At 60.1% G+C, this 16,910-nt stretch overlaps 1 protein-coding gene across 1 annotated transcript in view; it reads left to right on the plus strand.

The window, feature by feature from the left end:
• The window catches only part of ITPR1 (inositol 1,4,5-trisphosphate receptor type 1), a 307,579-nt gene that overhangs the window by 116,337 nt on the left and 174,332 nt on the right, over positions 1-16,910 (plus strand). The window contains exons 6-13 of the mRNA XM_066351689.1: positions 2,143-2,229; positions 3,780-3,938; positions 5,690-5,788; positions 6,647-6,730; positions 6,835-6,981; positions 7,436-7,531; positions 9,403-9,447; positions 13,711-13,865. Coding sequence (XP_066207786.1) covers positions 2,143-2,229; positions 3,780-3,938; positions 5,690-5,788; positions 6,647-6,730; positions 6,835-6,981; positions 7,436-7,531; positions 9,403-9,447; positions 13,711-13,865 — 872 coding nt within the window. The remainder of the gene's footprint in view (positions 1-2,142; positions 2,230-3,779; positions 3,939-5,689; positions 5,789-6,646; positions 6,731-6,834; positions 6,982-7,435; positions 7,532-9,402; positions 9,448-13,710; positions 13,866-16,910) is intronic.

Raw genomic sequence — 16,910 nt, forward strand, 5'->3', positions numbered from 1 at the left:
GGGAGTGGGGACCGACACCAGTGGGGACTGACCCACGAGGGAGTGGGGACCGACACCAGCGGAGGCCGACCCAGGAGGGAGTGGGGACCGACACCGGTGGAGGCCGACCCGGGAGGGAGTGGGGATCAACACCAGTGGGGACTGACGCGCGAGGGAGTGGGAACCGACACCAGCGGAGGACGACCCGGGAGGGAATGGGGACCGACACCAGCGGAGGCCAACCCGGGAGGGAGTGGGGACCGACACCAGTGGGGACTGACCCGGGAGGGAATGGGGACCGACACCAGCGGAGGCCAACCCGGGAGGGAGTGGGGACCGACACCAGCCAGGACGACTCGGGAGGGAGTGGGGACCGACACCAGCGGAGGCCGACCCACGAGGGAGTGGGGACCGACACCAGCGGAGGTGACCAGAGAGGGGAGTGGGGATCAACACCAGTGGGGACTGACCCACGAGGGAGTGGGGACCGACACCAGCGGAGGCTGCTGTCATACGGCTTCTTCTTGGTTTACTGGGCTTCCTGCAGCTTCTTTTCCTCGAAGGATCCGCCTTCCTAAAAGCACCTCCGCCCAGGTAACGGGAGGAGCAGGGGCCACGTCTCAGCACACGGCCGAGGCCGGCAGCCTCTGAGGGTCTCACCACCGGGGCTCCGAGTCTGGGAGGCGCGTGCGTGGTCAGAGCAGGTCAGAGGGGCCACACGCCCGGGTGTCCGGCATGCTTCTCCTGTAATCCGTGCGGCCGCCCTGAACGGCTCGCCTTGTCCCCATGTTGTGAGTGAGACGACCGAGGGGGGCTTGGTGAGAGTAGGGGACCTGGCCGGGACGGCAGGGTGGGCAGGTGGCGGAACCAGAGCCAGGCTGGGGGCTGCAGGGGTTCACTGAGTGCAGACACCTGACCTGGGAGGGCAGCCCAGCACCCCCCACCCACACTGGCCCCTGCCGCCTCTCGCCTCCCGGGAAGGGGGACCTCGGGGGTGCGGGAGCACATGGGAAACGGTCCCCAAGTCCACGAGCGGGCGCCCGGTTCACCACCCTCAGACGAGCTCCTGCGTTGGGTCTCTGTGGTTTTCCTGGCGTTCTGCTCAGTTTCGGTGGGAGGAGACGGGGCGGGGGAGGAGACGGGGGTGGGGACGACAGTTTCCTCACCGCCTGGGACGAAACCAGCTCCCCGGGGGCGCTGTTCCGATGCACGGACAGGACATGCAGCGTGGTGCCGGTAAAGGAATGTGCACGCCAGCGGCCCTGGGAGACTCTTCCGGAAGCTGCTTAACTGGACCATTGTCCCTAGCCTGCCGAATTTGTGCTAGTGATGTCTCCCAGCCTCGTTTGTAACCGAATAAATCTGGAATTAACCCAGATGGGGCTTTGAGGATTATTTCTGCTACTTAATACATGTGTGACTTTTTTTTTTTCTTTAAAAAAAGAACTTCTTAAATGAAATTTCAAATCTGTGCAGAAGTTGAGAAAATAGTATAACAGACTGCTTTCGTAGCCTTCATTCAGCTAGTGACCCAACGTTCACCAAACGTGTTCATCTCTCTGAGTCTGTTTCTTCTTTTAAATTGGGGTCACGCTTTTCCTCTCAAGGGGGTTCCCGTGAAAAAAGAAGATAAACGATCACAAATGTCCAGTAATCATTGCTGACCCTCCGTGGTGGTCTCTGTGGCTCCTGGGAGGTGTAGGTACTGTGTTTAATCCCCACATGACAGAAGGGGAAACTGAGGCTCACACCTCCCCAGTAACCCCTCCCAGGACACAAAACCAGAAATGACCCCCAGACCAGCATTTAAAGTCAGGTTTATTTTACTCCTAAGCTTTAAAAGGGGATTTCCTTCCCTTGCACCCCAGCCCCACTTTCTTTAAAAACACACAAGCTTATGGCTTAATCTCACCCTAAGCTGATCTAGTCATGGATTTCTTGAAGAAAAAAAGAATGCATTTTTGATCAACCAAAAAGGTCAAGGAAGCCGCGAGCAGAGCGGGCCCTGCTCGCTCGCTTGCTCGCTCAGCCTTCCGGGGTGCGCGGGCAGCTGCCTCATCCCGTGGTTCCTGTGCGGACCCGGCGACGCCGGCCTGGTACCCCGGCGGAGAGAGGGAGCCCGTGGCGGCCCCTCTGTGACCGGTCTCCCTTCTCCACACGCAGCACGCCGCCGACTTGGAGAAGAAGCAGAACGAGACGGAGAACAGGAAGCTGCTGGGGACCGTCATCCAGTACGGGAACGTGATCCAGGTGGGTCAGGGCCACCCTGCTCTCGGGGACCGTCATCCAGTATGGGAACGTGATCCAGGTGGGTCAGGGCCACCCTGCTCTCGGGAGCCCGGGCGGTGCAGGGGACAGAACCGAACGAGACAAACACGGAACCGGGACGGGGCCCCCTCCGGGAGGGCTCCGTGAGAACAGCTGGCGGACCGTGGGAGGCTTTGTGTTTCTTCTTTCATGGGCTGGACGCTGGGGCTCTTCTGATGGCCTGTCTCAGTACACGAGTCTCGTGGGCTCTCCCCCGGGGCTGGGATTTGAAGATCTGTCCAAATCCTCTGCCCTGGTCAGCAATCTGCGGCTCGCGAGCCACATGCGGCTCTTTGGCCCCTTGAGTGTGGCTCTTCCACAAAATGCCATGTACGGGCGCTACCTCGATAAGGAATGTACCTACCTATATAGTTTAAGTTTAAAATTTTGGCTCTCAGCCCTGGCTGGTTGGCTCAGTGGTAGAGTGTCGGCCTGGCGTACAGGAGTCCCGGGTTCGATTCCCGGCCAGGGCACACAGGAGAAGTGTCCATCTGCTTCTCCACCCCTCCCCCTCTCCTTCCTCTCTGTCTCTCTCTTCCCCTCCCGCAGCCAAGGCTCCATTGGAGCAAAGTTGGCCTGGGCGCTGAGGATGGCTCTGTGGCCTCTGCCTCAGGCGCTAGAATGGCTCTGATTGTGGCAGAGCAACGCCCCAAGATGGGCAGAGCATCGCCCCCTGGTGGGCGTGCTGGGTGGATCCCGGTCAGGCGCATGCAGGAGTCTGTCTGACTGCCTCCCCATTTCCAACTTCAGAAAAATACTAAAAAATAAATAAATAAATTTGGCTCTCAAAAGAAACCTCAGTCGTTGCACTGTGGATGTTTGGCTCTGCTGACTAGTGAGTGTGCCGACCGCGGCTGAGTCAAGCGGGGAGCTTCCCGCCCGAGAAGGAGCTTGGCTGTTGCCGCTCCGCCTCGCTGGCATTGCTGGAAAGTTCTTACGGGGTGCAAATTGGTCTCCCTGGGACTTGCGGCTTTTGGTTCAAGAGCTGGTCACCACAGGGAGCAGGAAAAACCCTGCACAATCACAGGCGAGAAAAGGTGCTCAGACATTCAAGGCGGAGACCCATGTCCTTCCAGATGAAATGACTGTCCCCTAACGAGGTCACCCTCGCACTGTGTCTTGAGCTCCTTGGTGCCTTTCCTTAGTCTCCCCCCCCCCCTGTCAGGGACAGACAGACTGCCACCTCTCAGCCCCCAGACTCCGGCCGAGGCCCCTTCCCCCCACCCGCCCTCGACCCGGGCAGCCTCCAGCCTCCTCCAGGGCTGTGTTGGGGAAAAGGGAAATATTCCTTCATCTCTCTGCTTCTGCCCCTTTTTGCGCCTTTCTTCCTTCTGTTCTCATCATCGCCGGCCTCGGGCGTTTTCTGCGGTTCTCAGGCTTGGCGGGGAGCTCAGGGGTGGAGGGACGTGTGATCCATATTTTATGTGACCGGGAGGGACGGCGGAGCGCCGGAGGCCGGCTGACGCCCGCCGGTTCCCCTGGTGCGTCTCCAGCTCCTGCACCTGAAGAGTAACAAGTACCTGACGGTGAACAAGCGGCTGCCGGCCCTGCTGGAGAAGAACGCCATGCGGGTGACGCTGGACGAGGCGGGGAACGAGGGCTCCTGGTTCTACATCCAGCCCTTCTACAAGCTGCGGTCCATCGGGGACAGCGTGAGTGTGCGGCGCGGCCTCCGGCCCTAGAGCGCCTGCGCCGACCGACCGGGGCACTTGTCTCTCTGCGGAGAGAGAGGCAGGCGGTCACTATGGAAACCAGGGTTTGGAAAACAGGGAAACTGGGAGAGCAATGGGGCCTGAACCCAGTGGCTGTTCCCCGCCACCCCCTCCCCCAACCCTGGGCTTCTGGAAACATCCTAAGAACAGCCCATCACGTCAGTACCTTGACCACAAGAGCAACGACCAGGCGGGATTGCCCCGGGGAGACTGGCCTGTCTGGACCACGGGGGGGCTGCACGCGCCCCTCTCACGGGAAACAGAGCTCCTGAGGGAGGCGGGTGGCCGGCGGAGAACCAGGGGGCCTGGTGGGGGGTGAGGACAGTGGGGTGAGTTGTGCTTGCCCCTTCCGCGCTAGGCCTGCAGGCTCTGTGTCCATCTCGGTGGCCACCGTCGGACCAGAGCCGCCCTCCCCTGTGGGCTCACGGGGATGTCAGGCCCCACGCACCCTTCCCCGCGGTTCACAGCGGTCCCCGTGTACTTGCCGTGTTTGTACGTCGTTATCCACGGCCGTGCATTACGCGGTGTTTCAATACGGCCGGCCGGCTACACGTCCAACCTGGTTCTGATCCTTACCTGGTTGTCTTGACTGAGAAGACGTCAGAACAGCAGGAACTCCTGTCCACGTGCTCCACCGGCCCGAACCCGAAACCGGGCCTGGCTGTTTTCCCGGAGCGCTGTTCACGCTCACACGTGGCGGGCACTTGAGATCCGTGTCAGTTTATACGTCTGTGTGTACAGTGTGTGCAGTGAACCGGAAGTGTCTGCACTGGTCCCCCCCCCCCCCCCCGCCCTCCTGGTGGGTGCGGTAAACACTGACCCTCAACTCAGGACGGAAGGACAGGTGCCGTGGAACTGAGCTGCCCGGACACTGGGGGGGGGGGGGGTGTGTGGAGACGCTGCACTTGATTTGGAATTAGAGAAAAGTCCGTGTGGGGGCGCCCCCAGGGTGCACAGCGAAGGCAGACGGGCTTTACACCCCAGGAGACCCCCTCGTCCAGCCCCCGAGCCCCAGTCACACAGACGAGGGCGCTCGGCTCTGAGCTTCGTTGTGAGCACGTCCCGAGCTTTGCTGTCCTCTAGACTGACCCACCACGCTGTGCTTGCGTGGAGGAGGTGGGATGGACTTGGACAGTTGTCCCTCGTGGAATCATTTCCCCACTCATGAGCCAGGGGGCCCACTTAGGGTCTCGTGACTGGCATTTTAGCAAGTGGGATAGGATGGAGCTGCCCGGCTGGGCCACATGTCGTGATTGGGGTAACTCTTGTTCCGGGTGAGGACAGGTGTCTGTGTCTATGTAAGTGCACACATGTACACACATAGTGTGCGCTTAAGTGTGTGTGACTGGGTCGTAACAGAAGTATGCTTCTCGGTGGCTCGTACTCACGAACGTGTGACAGCCCTTGCTTTAGAGACATAAAGGTATGCCTCTAACCTTGCAGAGACAAAGACTTCCTTCAGGTAACATCCCTCCCCTAAAGCGGGGCTGACACTGACTTACGTGTAGCTGTTCCATGTGCAAGGGGGACACTGGCCGTTGGCACTCGGCAGTGGCACCCGTGCGTGCTGGTCTGGCCACGGCTCAGGTTCACCTGTGCCGGCCCGGGATGTGTCCCATCCGGGGAGGCCGATCTGGGGGCACCCAGCTGCCCTCCACCAGGGACGCCTGACCCGGTCCTTGCCTTTCCAGGTGGTCATAGGTGACAAGGTTGTCCTGAACCCCGTCAACGCTGGCCAGCCGCTGCATGCCAGCAGCCATCAGCTGGTGGACAACCCAGGCTGCAACGAGGTAAGTCGGGGAAACCGAGTCACGGCCTGGGGGCCACGCGCTGCCGGGGCGGGCCCTGGGGCCACAGCGTGTCCACACCGACAGGGACTTCCGCAGTGACGGGGGCAGTGTGCCCGTTCTGCAGGCAAGGAAACCGAGGCCCGTGTCAGGGCCACCGCAGGAGCCACTGCAGGAGGGTGGGGGTGGCTGTCATCCCCAGACACCGTTAATGGAGCCTTTTGTCACCGGGGGATTTTTTCCCCAAATGAGTAAGCCACAGAGAGTGCCTTTTGCTGATTTCTGGGAAGGACACGCTTCCGGCCACCAGCAGCTCTGAGAGAGTGCCACTGTGCTTGGTGATGCATCTACTTAGCGTCCACATCGGCCATTACAGGACACAGGACAGTGGCAGGGGTGGCACAGCTCTCTAACAGCTGAGGACACAAGCTCTCATGTCGGAAAGACGTGGGTTCCAATTCCATGTCTGCATCCCCCGGCTCTGTGACTGTCGGTCAGTCACCCAGGCTCCCTGGGTGTTGGTTTTCCTGCCTCTGAAAGGGGTGTGGTGGTCACTCCTGTTTGCAGGGCGCTGCTGAGGCCAAAAAGGACTCCTGGTAGTCAGGGCTCCACCCAGAGCCTGGCCGATGGGTAGCGTGTGACCGTGGCCACTCCACTAGCGAGTCCCATTAACACTGCCGATCGTGGATACGGACGTGTCGTTCCACTGTCATCTGTCCTGTTTCGTGGGCACTTGTTTTCACTGGGACAGCTGGACGTGCAGGGCCCGTGATCTTAGGGGTGATGTTCTTTGGGGTTTGGAGCTGGAAGACGGGATTGTTACGAGGGGCGTGTGCAGAGACACCCTGCATTCTCCTCCAGGTCAATTCCGTCAACTGCAACACCAGCTGGAAGATCGTCCTTTTCATGAAGTGGAGTGACAACAAGGAGGACATCCTCAAGGGGGTGAGTGAGCCCTCGGGCGGGGTGGGGGCAGCCCACGGCTCTTCCCAGGCGGCGGCTGTCCTCCCGCCGACCGAAACTGATTGTCCTCGCGTACGGGTGTTTAGGGGGACGTGGTGAGGCTGTTCCACGCCGAGCAGGAGAAGTTCCTCACCTGTGACGAGCACCGGAAGAAGCAGCACGTCTTCCTGCGCACCACGGGCCGGCAGTCGGCCACGTCCGCCACCAGCTCCAAAGCCCTGTGGGAGGTGGAGGTAAGGGGGGCGGGAGGAGGGACCCTCGGGTCTGTTAGAGCAGCAAACCACAGCTGGGTCCCCAGGCCCACCTGGTCCCCTGGGGGTGGCCGAGAGCACCGGGACCATCCCGTCACGTGAGACAGTGCTGGGCGCTCCTGTGGCGGACGTGGCGTCCGCTGTGGACGCCAACTCAGCTGAAACTGGGCCCTCACGTCACCTCTTCCTCCTGTCGTCCCCTTCTCCGTCACAACCGCATGTCATCACGGGTCTCCCCAGCATCGTGCGTGGGGACCCGCCCTACGGGGACAGGACAAGAAGGTCACGTGACACTGGCTGGGTTTGTTGGGAGAGAATGACTTTTATAGCAGATGCCACTGCCGGACTGTGACTTGCAGGCGACGTCCCAGACTTGGTGTGGCCCCGGCAGTGTGGGCCGGCACGTCTTCGACCTCGGTCGCTCTTCCTCCCACAGGTGGTCCAGCACGACCCGTGTCGGGGCGGAGCCGGGTACTGGAACAGCCTCTTCCGGTTCAAGCATCTGGCTACGGGGCATTACTTAGCAGCAGAGGTGAGCGGCTGTGCCCGGGGGTCTTCTCTTCCAGGGCTGGCACAACGCCCTCGGCTCCCTTCCTCGTGGGCACTGGGTGGCTGAGGGGCCGAGGGTGAGGCTCAGACACCCCGCTGCTCCTCCTGCTTCTCTGTGTCCACCTGCCTGCGCTCCCTGCTCACGGACGAGAGGAGGGGACGGGCAGACCCGGGCCGGTCCCTCCCAGGGCTGTCCCCCAAGATGTGGGGAGAACGGAAGCCAGCAGGCGCCCGGGGCCGCGACGGGCGGCGTAGTGACCGCAGCTGACGCTCCTCCCTTGTGTCTTTGAAAGCTGCGCAGAGCGGATTATTTTTATTTTTATCGTTAAAGAAGAACGCTCACCTGGGTTTAGGACAGCCGTTCTGTTTTGCTCATTAACGCTGCTCTCCCCACACCTTACCTGCCCACCCTGCACCTGACGGAATGACCGGGTCGTGGCCGTCGTGGAACGTGGCATGTCAACCCGGAAGCGTTAAGACACGTCAGGAGTTAGACGGGGCGCTCCGGTTCTCCGAGCCCTAGTGGAACAGGCAGGGCCTTCTGTTTTACTGACAGGAATGTCAGAAATCAAAGAAATCACCTGAAATGTCCAGGAAGGGTTTTTGAAGAAAGGCAAGGCTCAGTGCTGAAGGACGGGAGGGACTTAACCTTCTCATCTTTGTGCCACAATAAGGAGCCATCGTATCGTGTGGCAGGGGTAGTTTTTTTTTGTTGTTTTTTTTTATTTATTTATATTTATTTTTATTTTTCTGAAGCTGGAAATGGGGAGAGACGGTCAGACAGACTCCCGCATGCACCCGACCAGGATCCACCCGGCACGCCCACCAGGGGCTACGCTCTGCCCACCAGGGGACGATGCTCTGCCGCGACCAGAGCCACTCTAGCGCCTGGGGCAGAGGCCAAGGAGCCATCCCCAGCGCCCGGGCCATCCTTGCTCCAATGGAGCCTTGGCTGCGGGAGGGGAAGAGAGAGACAGAGAGGAAGGAGGGGGCGGGGGTGGAGAAGCAGATGGGCACTTCTCCTATGTGCCCTGGCTGGGAATCGAACCCAGGTCCCCCGCACGCCAGGCCGACGCTCTACCGCTGAGCCAACCGGCCAGGGCCGGCAGGGGTAGTTTTGCTCTGATTGGCATATTTGTGTCAGATCCCAGCCGTACATCAGATTACCCCTCCCCCACTCTGGCGCCCACGGAGAGGCGGCTCAGAGATCCTCCAGGTGCCGCGTGGCTGTCATCAGCCTGGCTCCTGCGCTCACCCCGAACGACCTTGACGTACTAACCCCCCCCACCCCGCGTCCCAGCCCCGGGACACCTGACACTTGTAGGAACCGGTGACTTAGAACGATTGGAGAACCAAAGAGCAAGATTAGGTTGAAATTTAGAATGGAGCCCTGGGCCTCATGGTCCCCAGCTCACCGGAGGTGAGAAATATCGATTACATGGCTCACCCAAGATCAGTGGTGGCTGCCGCGTTCTAAGGCGACCGTAGCCCGCCCCCACTGGAGGCCGTGTGTGTGTGTTTTTTTTTGTTTTTTTTAATTTCTCACTAAAAATAAGCAAGAAGATCTGTGATTGGTTGTGGCTGTGTGTGAACTGCGGGCCGTTCACTGTTTGGCTGATGACCTCGTGACGTGTTCCCGTCCACACCCGTGTGCCGTGCCGTGCCGTGCCGTGGGGAGTGGAGGTTTCCCGTGCGTGCTGTGCTCGTGTGGCCTGTGTCCTCGTGGCATGCTGGTTCTGTGAACACAGAAGGGGGCCCACATTCTCAGCTGTTCTTGGTGTCTCCTGCTAGTGGGGCCGTGTCCTTGAGAAGCCGGTGGATGTTTTAATTTCCCTGATGATTCTTTTCCATCAGGTAGACCCTGACTTTGAGGAGGAATGCCTGAAGTTTCAGCCCCCAGTAAGTATGGGCGAGAGCCTCCCTGTCTCCCCGTCTGGTAGGGCGAGGCCCGGCGGTCTGCGGCCCCGTGGAAGACACCGCCGCCATGTTCCCCAGTGCTGGGGAAGGGGGAGCCAGCTGCCTTCACACAGGGTCTTGTCTGGGATTCTCTCGAGGGCGGTCGTGTCTGCTGTGTCCTGATTCGTTCAAGAGCCCGTCCGTCATGATTCTGTGTGTGTTTAACCAAAGGGTCTCCATTTCTAAGTTGTAGAAGAAGTTCACGGCGTCTCCCGGAAAACTCCTAGGGTGGAGACGGTGATGGTCCCTGGAGATGCCGACCTTTTATAAAACGAATGTCCTACTGTTGACCTCAACCTGGGACCCATTCGGAGTTTTCTTTTTTTTTTTTTTTTTTTGTATTTTTCTGAAGCTGGAAACGGGAAGAGACAGTCAGACAGACTCCTGCATGCACCCGACCGGGATCCACCTGGCACACCCACCAGGGGCGATGCTCTGCCCCTCCGGGGCGTTGCTCTGCCGCGACCAGAGCCACTCTAGCGCCTGGGGCAGAGGCCAAGGAGCCATCCCCAGCGCCCGGGCCATCTTTGCTCCAATGGAGCCTTGGCTGCGGGAGGGGAAGAGAGAGACAGAGAGGAAGGAGGGGGGGGTGGAGAAGCAAATGGGCGCTTCTCCTATGTGCCCTGGCCAGGAATCGAACCCGGGTCCCCCGCACGCCAGGCTGACGCTCTACCGCTGAGCCAACCGGCCAGGGCCCCATTCGGAGTTTTCCAGGCGCGTGTGGGGGAGGTGGATGGTGCGTCATTTAGACGGTGGAGGTAACCCAGGACACACGGTGCCCCTGGTATCGGAGCAGATGCTCGGTTGTCTATCGGCTCCGACTCTCTGCAGAGTCAGAAGTAGACTTGATAACATGGGTAGGAATTTTCATGCTGACCGAACCTTCCGCTGGAGGCCATGTTGCCGGTCAGCGCTGGAGCGCAGGCAGCTTGGGTTTGGGTGTCCACAGTGGTGGGGTGAAGAGGGCAGTGGTTGTGCTGCACAGGAGTGACGGGGACGGGCGTGGCCATTTCCTGTGGCGTGCCTCCTTTGGGTCCAGGGTTAACAAAGTCCCCGCCGTGGCTGCTCTGTCGGACGTGACGTGTCCACACGATCATCTCAGTAGGTGGTGTTGGTAGTTTTTTTTATGTAAACCGTGGAAGAGTTGGAGGGACTGGAGGCTCATGCATGAGGGAACAGGGTGGAGTAAGCGAGAACGTCAGTGTCTTTGGAAAGTGCATGCTTTCTGGTTGCATTCGGGGAGGATGTTGGCTTGGAGGAAACGCAGAGGGTGTTTCCTGGACTTGTGTGAACGCAGGTCGGGGGGCTTCCTCCCCTGTCTTCTGATCTCCTTGTCGCCCCCTTCCCCTGCATCCCTGGGGCCCATCTTGAAGGCTTACCTGCCCCCGTTAGTGGAGGGTCCCGCCAGGGAGCGCGGCGGCGTGCACACCGCATCCGGGCGGCGTTCCCGGGGGTTAGCGCTCCAAGACTGGGGTGGGTAGGGCGTCCCCTTTCCTCAGACGCCTCTCGTCCCTGCTCCTCCTTTACGTTGAGAGGAAGGACCGCCTTTGTGCGACATGCATCCCACCTTCAGTGCCGCCGTCTGAGGTGAGCGTGGAAGCGTCCCCTCTGCGGTGACTTTGAAGGAGACCTGTGGGTCCTTGCCCTGAGAGCTGATGTCCAAGTGACCTGGAGCCTGGGAGGTGGGGGTGGGGTTGGGGGCCCGATGGTGCTTAGGTGGCTGACCCCGCCCTTAGGAGCTGTGTGACTCCAGACGGGCCGCTGTCCCTCTCTGAGCCTCCGTTCCCTCCTGCGGAGATGTGAGGACCAGGTGGGAGGCTGCGCAGGGGAAGAGGCCCCTGGAAGCTCTGGGCAGATAGCCCTTTTTTTTTTTTTCATTTTTCTGAAGCTGGAAACAGGGAGAGACAGTCAGACAGACTCCCGCATGCGCCCGACCGGGATCCACCCGGCACGCCCACCAGGGGGCGATGCTCTGCCCACCAGGGGGCGATGCTCTGCCCATCCTGGGCGTCGCCATATTGCGACCAGAGCCACTCTAGCGCCTGAGGCAGAGGCCACAGAGCCATCCCCAGCGCCCGGGCCATCTTTGCTCCAATGGAGCCTTGGCTGCGGGAGGGGAAGAGAGAGACAGAGAGGAAAGCGCGGCGGAGGGGTGGAGAAGCAAATGGGCGCTTCTCCTGTGTGCCCTGGCCGGGAATCGAACCCGGGACCTCCGCACGCTAGGCCGACGCTCTACCGCTGAGCCAACCGGCCAGGGCCCAGACAGCCCTTTTGTGAGTTGCATGTGGTCTTTGGCATCTCCGCCATCTCGTCTGGGCCGCACGGCAGCGACCGTTGAGGAAGCAGGCGGTGGTCCCGGTGCGGCCTGTGTCCCGGGGCTGCCTGGAGTTTGGGCGTCTTCCCACCGTCTTGTGCGCTGGCTCCGGCAGGCGGGGTGCAGACCTGGGCGCGCTGCCCTGGCTGTTTGGGCTGCGGCCCGGGCGGTGTGGGGCTCAGACTGCACCACCAGGCCCGCAGCACGGCCCTGCCTCTGCCTCTGCGGCCAGGTGTCGGCATGGGCGGGGTCCGGGCTTGGGGACTCGGGTGGACAAACCGGGAGAGGCAGCCTCTCCTTCCACTCTGCTCCCTGGTCCCGTACTTTCCTGGCGGCGGCCTCAGCGCCTGTGTCTTTTCCCTGGGAGCCCCCTCCCCCCCACACCCCGCTTTGTGGCTCTAGGCCTTCTACATTCAGAGGCACCGGGAGCCTCATGCTGGAAGGCAGGGCCAGAAAACAGGACGTCCCGGGGCTGGCTGGGGCCGGAGGGCCGCCCGCAGTGTGCCTGTCCTCCCACTAGGTGGCGAGCGCTGGCCGCGTGGGGAGACCGCGAGGCTGTTTCTCAGCCTGTCCCCAGGTGACAGCGGCCAGCCCAGGACAGTTTCCATTTTCCTCCCACTTCCGGCAGGTCTGTAACCCTCAGCCTGTGGCGCAGCCCTGCGTCTAAACCCCGAGTCAGGCCGGACGTGGTTCTGGAAGGTGCCGTGGGACACGCGCAGATCACAGTGGTGGGAACAGGACTGTCGACTCGACGGTCTCGTCCCGGAGGGAGCTTGTGTGGCGTTCGGGGCTCCCCGGGTTCCCGCTCCCGGGAGGACAGAACAGCGAGCGTGGGTCTGTCTATAGACAGAGACGGAGCTGGAGAGAGGGCGGGGCGGAGGTGAGGGGTATAAGGAAGCATTTCCCCCTTTCTCTCTGTACAGACGGGAGTCGGGGCTGCAGACGGAGGGACGGACGGAGCAGGCTGTGGCCGGCAGGCCCGTGGGGTCGGTCCTCCCAGGCTCCGCTGCCTGTCAGCTCGCCCGCTCACGGCCCTTCCCGCTCAGAGAGGAGGAGGCAGGGCGGCAGCCCGAGCAAAGCCAGTTAGGAACGGGGAGAAAGTGTGGTTTCCAGTAGACCCAGGTGGACCTTGTCATCCTGCCCGGGTGACACGAAACATGACAGACGAGTCCGTGTGGCGTCACCGCCCCGAGAGCGACCTCGCGCTGGGCACCGGGCGCCTGCTCACACCTTCAGCCGGCGGGCCCTGGGGCCCCGCTGTGACATAGTTCCCCGGGGACGCGTTTTCCCTCGTTGGTCGCCCCTCACTGAGGATTTTCTTCAGTCCTGGCCGGACCCTGACGTGGCCAGAGGCCCCCTCCCCCTGTCAGCGGCAGCCCTCCGCGATTAACGAGCGTTTTTTTCAGGGCTGGTCTGACTTCTCGCGTCATTTTCTCGTCCGCCCTGCGATCGCTGCCTGTGAACACCTGGATGTAGGGTTTCTTTACTTCCTTTTTCCTCCCGGGAAGGAGCCGTGTCCTGTCGCTGCCCGACAGTTGCTCTGCGGGTTCACACAATGGCTGTAAGCGAATCCGCGGGAGGATGGTCTCAAACCGCTTCTCCTCAGCCCGCCTGCTGCCCGGGCGCGGCTCCACGGAGCTCTGGTTCCCCCGCGGCCCGGGGACCAGGGACGGTGGTGATCGCGACCCCCACGGTCTGAGCATTTCTCTTGCAGCACCAGGAGGGGAGAGCGTGGCTGTTCCCGGCGCGGGTGGCCGATGGTCATCTTGTGCTTTTCCCGCTGACCGCTGACGTCCACTGCGCTCCGGCCCCGTTCCTGTGGCCCATGAGGCGGTGGCGGTCAGCGATGGGTCAGCACGCGGCGTCCCGACTTGGTGCTGTTTCCCCCCCAGGTGGACCCTGACCAGGATGCCTCTCGGAGCCGGCTGCGGAACGCCCAGGAGAAGATGGTGTACTCCCTGGTCTCCGTGCCCGAAGGCAATGACATCTCCTCCATTTTCGAGCTGGACCCCACCACTCTCCGTGGAGGTGACAGCCTGGTCCCCAGGTAGGCATCTCAGCACGAGGCTCAGCCCACGTGCGTCGGGGCTGGTAGCTCTATCCTGGCTGGCGTCTTGGGACCTTTCCTGAAGATCTTGTGCAGGGTTGATGAAGGGTTTGTTCTCACTGCCCATTGGAATGACATCCGATTTCTTTCTTTTTCTCCCCCCCCCCCCCCCCCCCCGCCAGCTCATCAGTTGTAAGTTCTCAGTGGTTGGAGAAGAAGTGCTATATTTAATTTAGGTCAATAAGTCGAACCTGAAATTCAGGTAGCTCAGTGTTTCCTGTCCTTGGCTCTCTTCCTTCTTCCCAAAGCCGAGAGATCTTCTGGTCCCCTTGAATAAACAATGAAAAGAAATTGTAGCAAACAGACTATTTGTAATTCACAGGAGGGCAAAGTAAATTTTATTGTAAGTATTTATAAGTCAGACCGGGTCTTCTTGGTTGTTTTATTAAATGTAACTATTAGTTTTGTTGTGTAAGAATACACTTGAGAATAAGCAGGCACTGAAGGGAGTCAGCACCAGCCCTCTGAGGACCAGCTACCCGTCACTGAGCACCAGTCTTGTGAGCCCTCTGAGGACCAGCCACCTGTCACAGAGCGCCAGTTGTCTGCCATGCGCAGTGCCAAGTGTGTTGCTTGTGTGCTGCGATTTCTTCTTTTTTCTTCTTCTTTTTCAAGTGAGAGGAGGGGAGACAGAGAGACTCCTGCATGGGTCCCGACTGGGATCCACCAGCAACCCCTGTCTGGGGCTGATGCTTAGCCCATCTGAGGCCATGCTCACAACCGAGCTATTTTTGGCACCTGAGATGGAGGCTCCAGGGAGCCATGCTCCGCACCCGGGGCCAGTACGCTCAAACCAACTGAGCCATGGCTGCAGGAGGAGAACAGAGAGTGAGGGAGAAGGGGGAGGGGTGGAGAAGCAGGTGGTCACTTCTCCTGTGTGTCCTGACCAGGGATTGAACCCGGGACTTCCACATGTTAGGCCAATGCTCTACCACTGAGCCAACTGGCCAGGGCCATGTTCTGCAATTTCATCTCTATAAAAGCCCCTGTGAGACAGGCATTGCTGTTTGCCCCTTCTTCTAGATAGAGAAACTGAGGCTCAGAGAGAGTCAACGTGTCACAAAGCGAGTCCCATCCCAGAGTCTCCACCCCAGAGTCCCAGATCTTTGATGTCCAGGCAGTGCTGACCCTCCATGCAGCCCTGGTTTGTGCTGAGCTCGCCGGCGTCTGTACGTTTCCCGCCTGGCCCTGTCCGTCCCTGAGGGTTCCTCTGTTTCTCTTCACGTGGCTCCTCACCACGTACCTGCGCAGCCTGGGCCTGGCTGTGGAGCTGGGGGTGGGCATCGGCAGTGGTCAGAGTTCGTGGAGACCCTTCTCTGTGCTGGCTACTGTTCCCGTCCCTCAGCCTGACATGTAGGACGGCGTCCCCCTTCCAGGGACCTAACAGTGCGGAAGGCTCTCCGTGGTCATTCAGGAAATGGATCTCCGGCTTGTCAGCCCCTGGAGAGTCTGGGGAGAGGGCCAGAAACATTCTTGCAGAACAGTCCCCGGTCTGTGCACAGCTGTGTGTCCTCCGGGCTCGCCCCGCGAGATCGCTGTTTTTAAATAACAGTCACTGAGACGTGATTCATCCACCATGCAGCGCACCTGTTCAACGGGTCCACTTCCTGGACTTGCCTACATTAGCCGAGTTGGACACACATCGTCACAGTCGATTTTAGAATGGGCTCATCCCTGCAAAGGGGCGCTGTACCCGCGAGCGGTCACTCCCATTCCCACGGGCTCCGTCCCAGCCTTCAATCCGTCTGCGTCCTGGCTCTGCTGTGCTGCCTGTGCGGGGCGTGTCCCAGACAGGGAGCCGGGTGTCTCGCAGGCTTCGCCATCAGCTTCCTCCTGATCTTTCCGCAGTCGCATCCATGTCGCAGCACGTCTTTGTACTGGGTTCCGCATTATTGCCGAATGATGTTCCGTTACATGGTCATACCACCTTGTCTTGACCTGAGCCGCTCTTCAGCTGACGGGTGCCTGGGTGGTTGCCCCCCTTGGCTCTTGTGAACAACATGTGTGAACATCTGCAGGCTCACTTCCAAGCAGACACGTGTTTTACTTCTCCCAGGTCTAACCTTGAGGGATGGAGGCATCGTATTACATTCCTGCCGGCCATATGCGAGCGCTCCATTCCCGACTTCCTCTCCAGCGCCTTTCTTTTGTGTGGTTGGTTGGGTGGTTGGTTTTGAGCCATCCTGGTAAGTGTGGAGTGGCATCTTGTAGATGTGCATTTCTTTTTTCTTTTTTTTTTTTTACAGAGGCAGAGATAGACAGGGACAGACAGACAGGAACGGAGAGAGATGAGAAGCATCAATCATCAGTTTCTCGTTGCGCGTTGCGACTTCTTAGTTGTTCATTGATTGCTTTCTCACATGTGCCTTGACCGTGGGCCTTCAGCAGACCGAGTAACCCCCTGCTGGAGCCAGCGACCGTAGGTCCAAGCTGGTGAGCTCTTTGCTCAAGCCAGATGAGCCCACGCTCAAGCTGGTGACCTCGGGGTCTCGAACCTGGGTCCTTTCGTATCCCAGTCCTATGCTCTATCCACTGCGCCACCACCTGGTCAGGCTAGATGTGCATTTCTCTGATGGCTCGCGACGGTGGTCACCTTCCCTTGTGCCTGTTGGCCGCTTGTGTCCCGCCCGTTGGAGAAGAATCTATTCAGCTCCTTGGCCCAATGTTTTTCTTCTCCTTTTACTTTTAAGATTTAGGGGCCTTGTATTTTCTCTCATGCTCTACAAGGCTTTCCTACCACCACAAGACGGCTCAGTACTCACATTCCCCGCCCCCGGGAGCTTTCTGGCTCTTTCTGTTGTTGTTGTTTGCTCCATTGAGCCGTGTGAAAATGTCAGCGGACGCTTTGTGGTCCGCAAATGCTTCTTCCTGCTCCGTCTCGCGCCCATGCGTGGGACCCTCTGAGACGTTCACTCACGGGATGGACTCTCGTTTGCATTATGGAAGCTTGGTTTGTTCTGAGCACACTCACGGGAGACCACCTTG

This window comes from Saccopteryx leptura, chromosome 10 (genome assembly GCF_036850995.1).
Source record: "Saccopteryx leptura isolate mSacLep1 chromosome 10, mSacLep1_pri_phased_curated, whole genome shotgun sequence".
Lineage (NCBI taxonomy): Eukaryota > Metazoa > Chordata > Mammalia > Chiroptera > Emballonuridae > Saccopteryx > Saccopteryx leptura.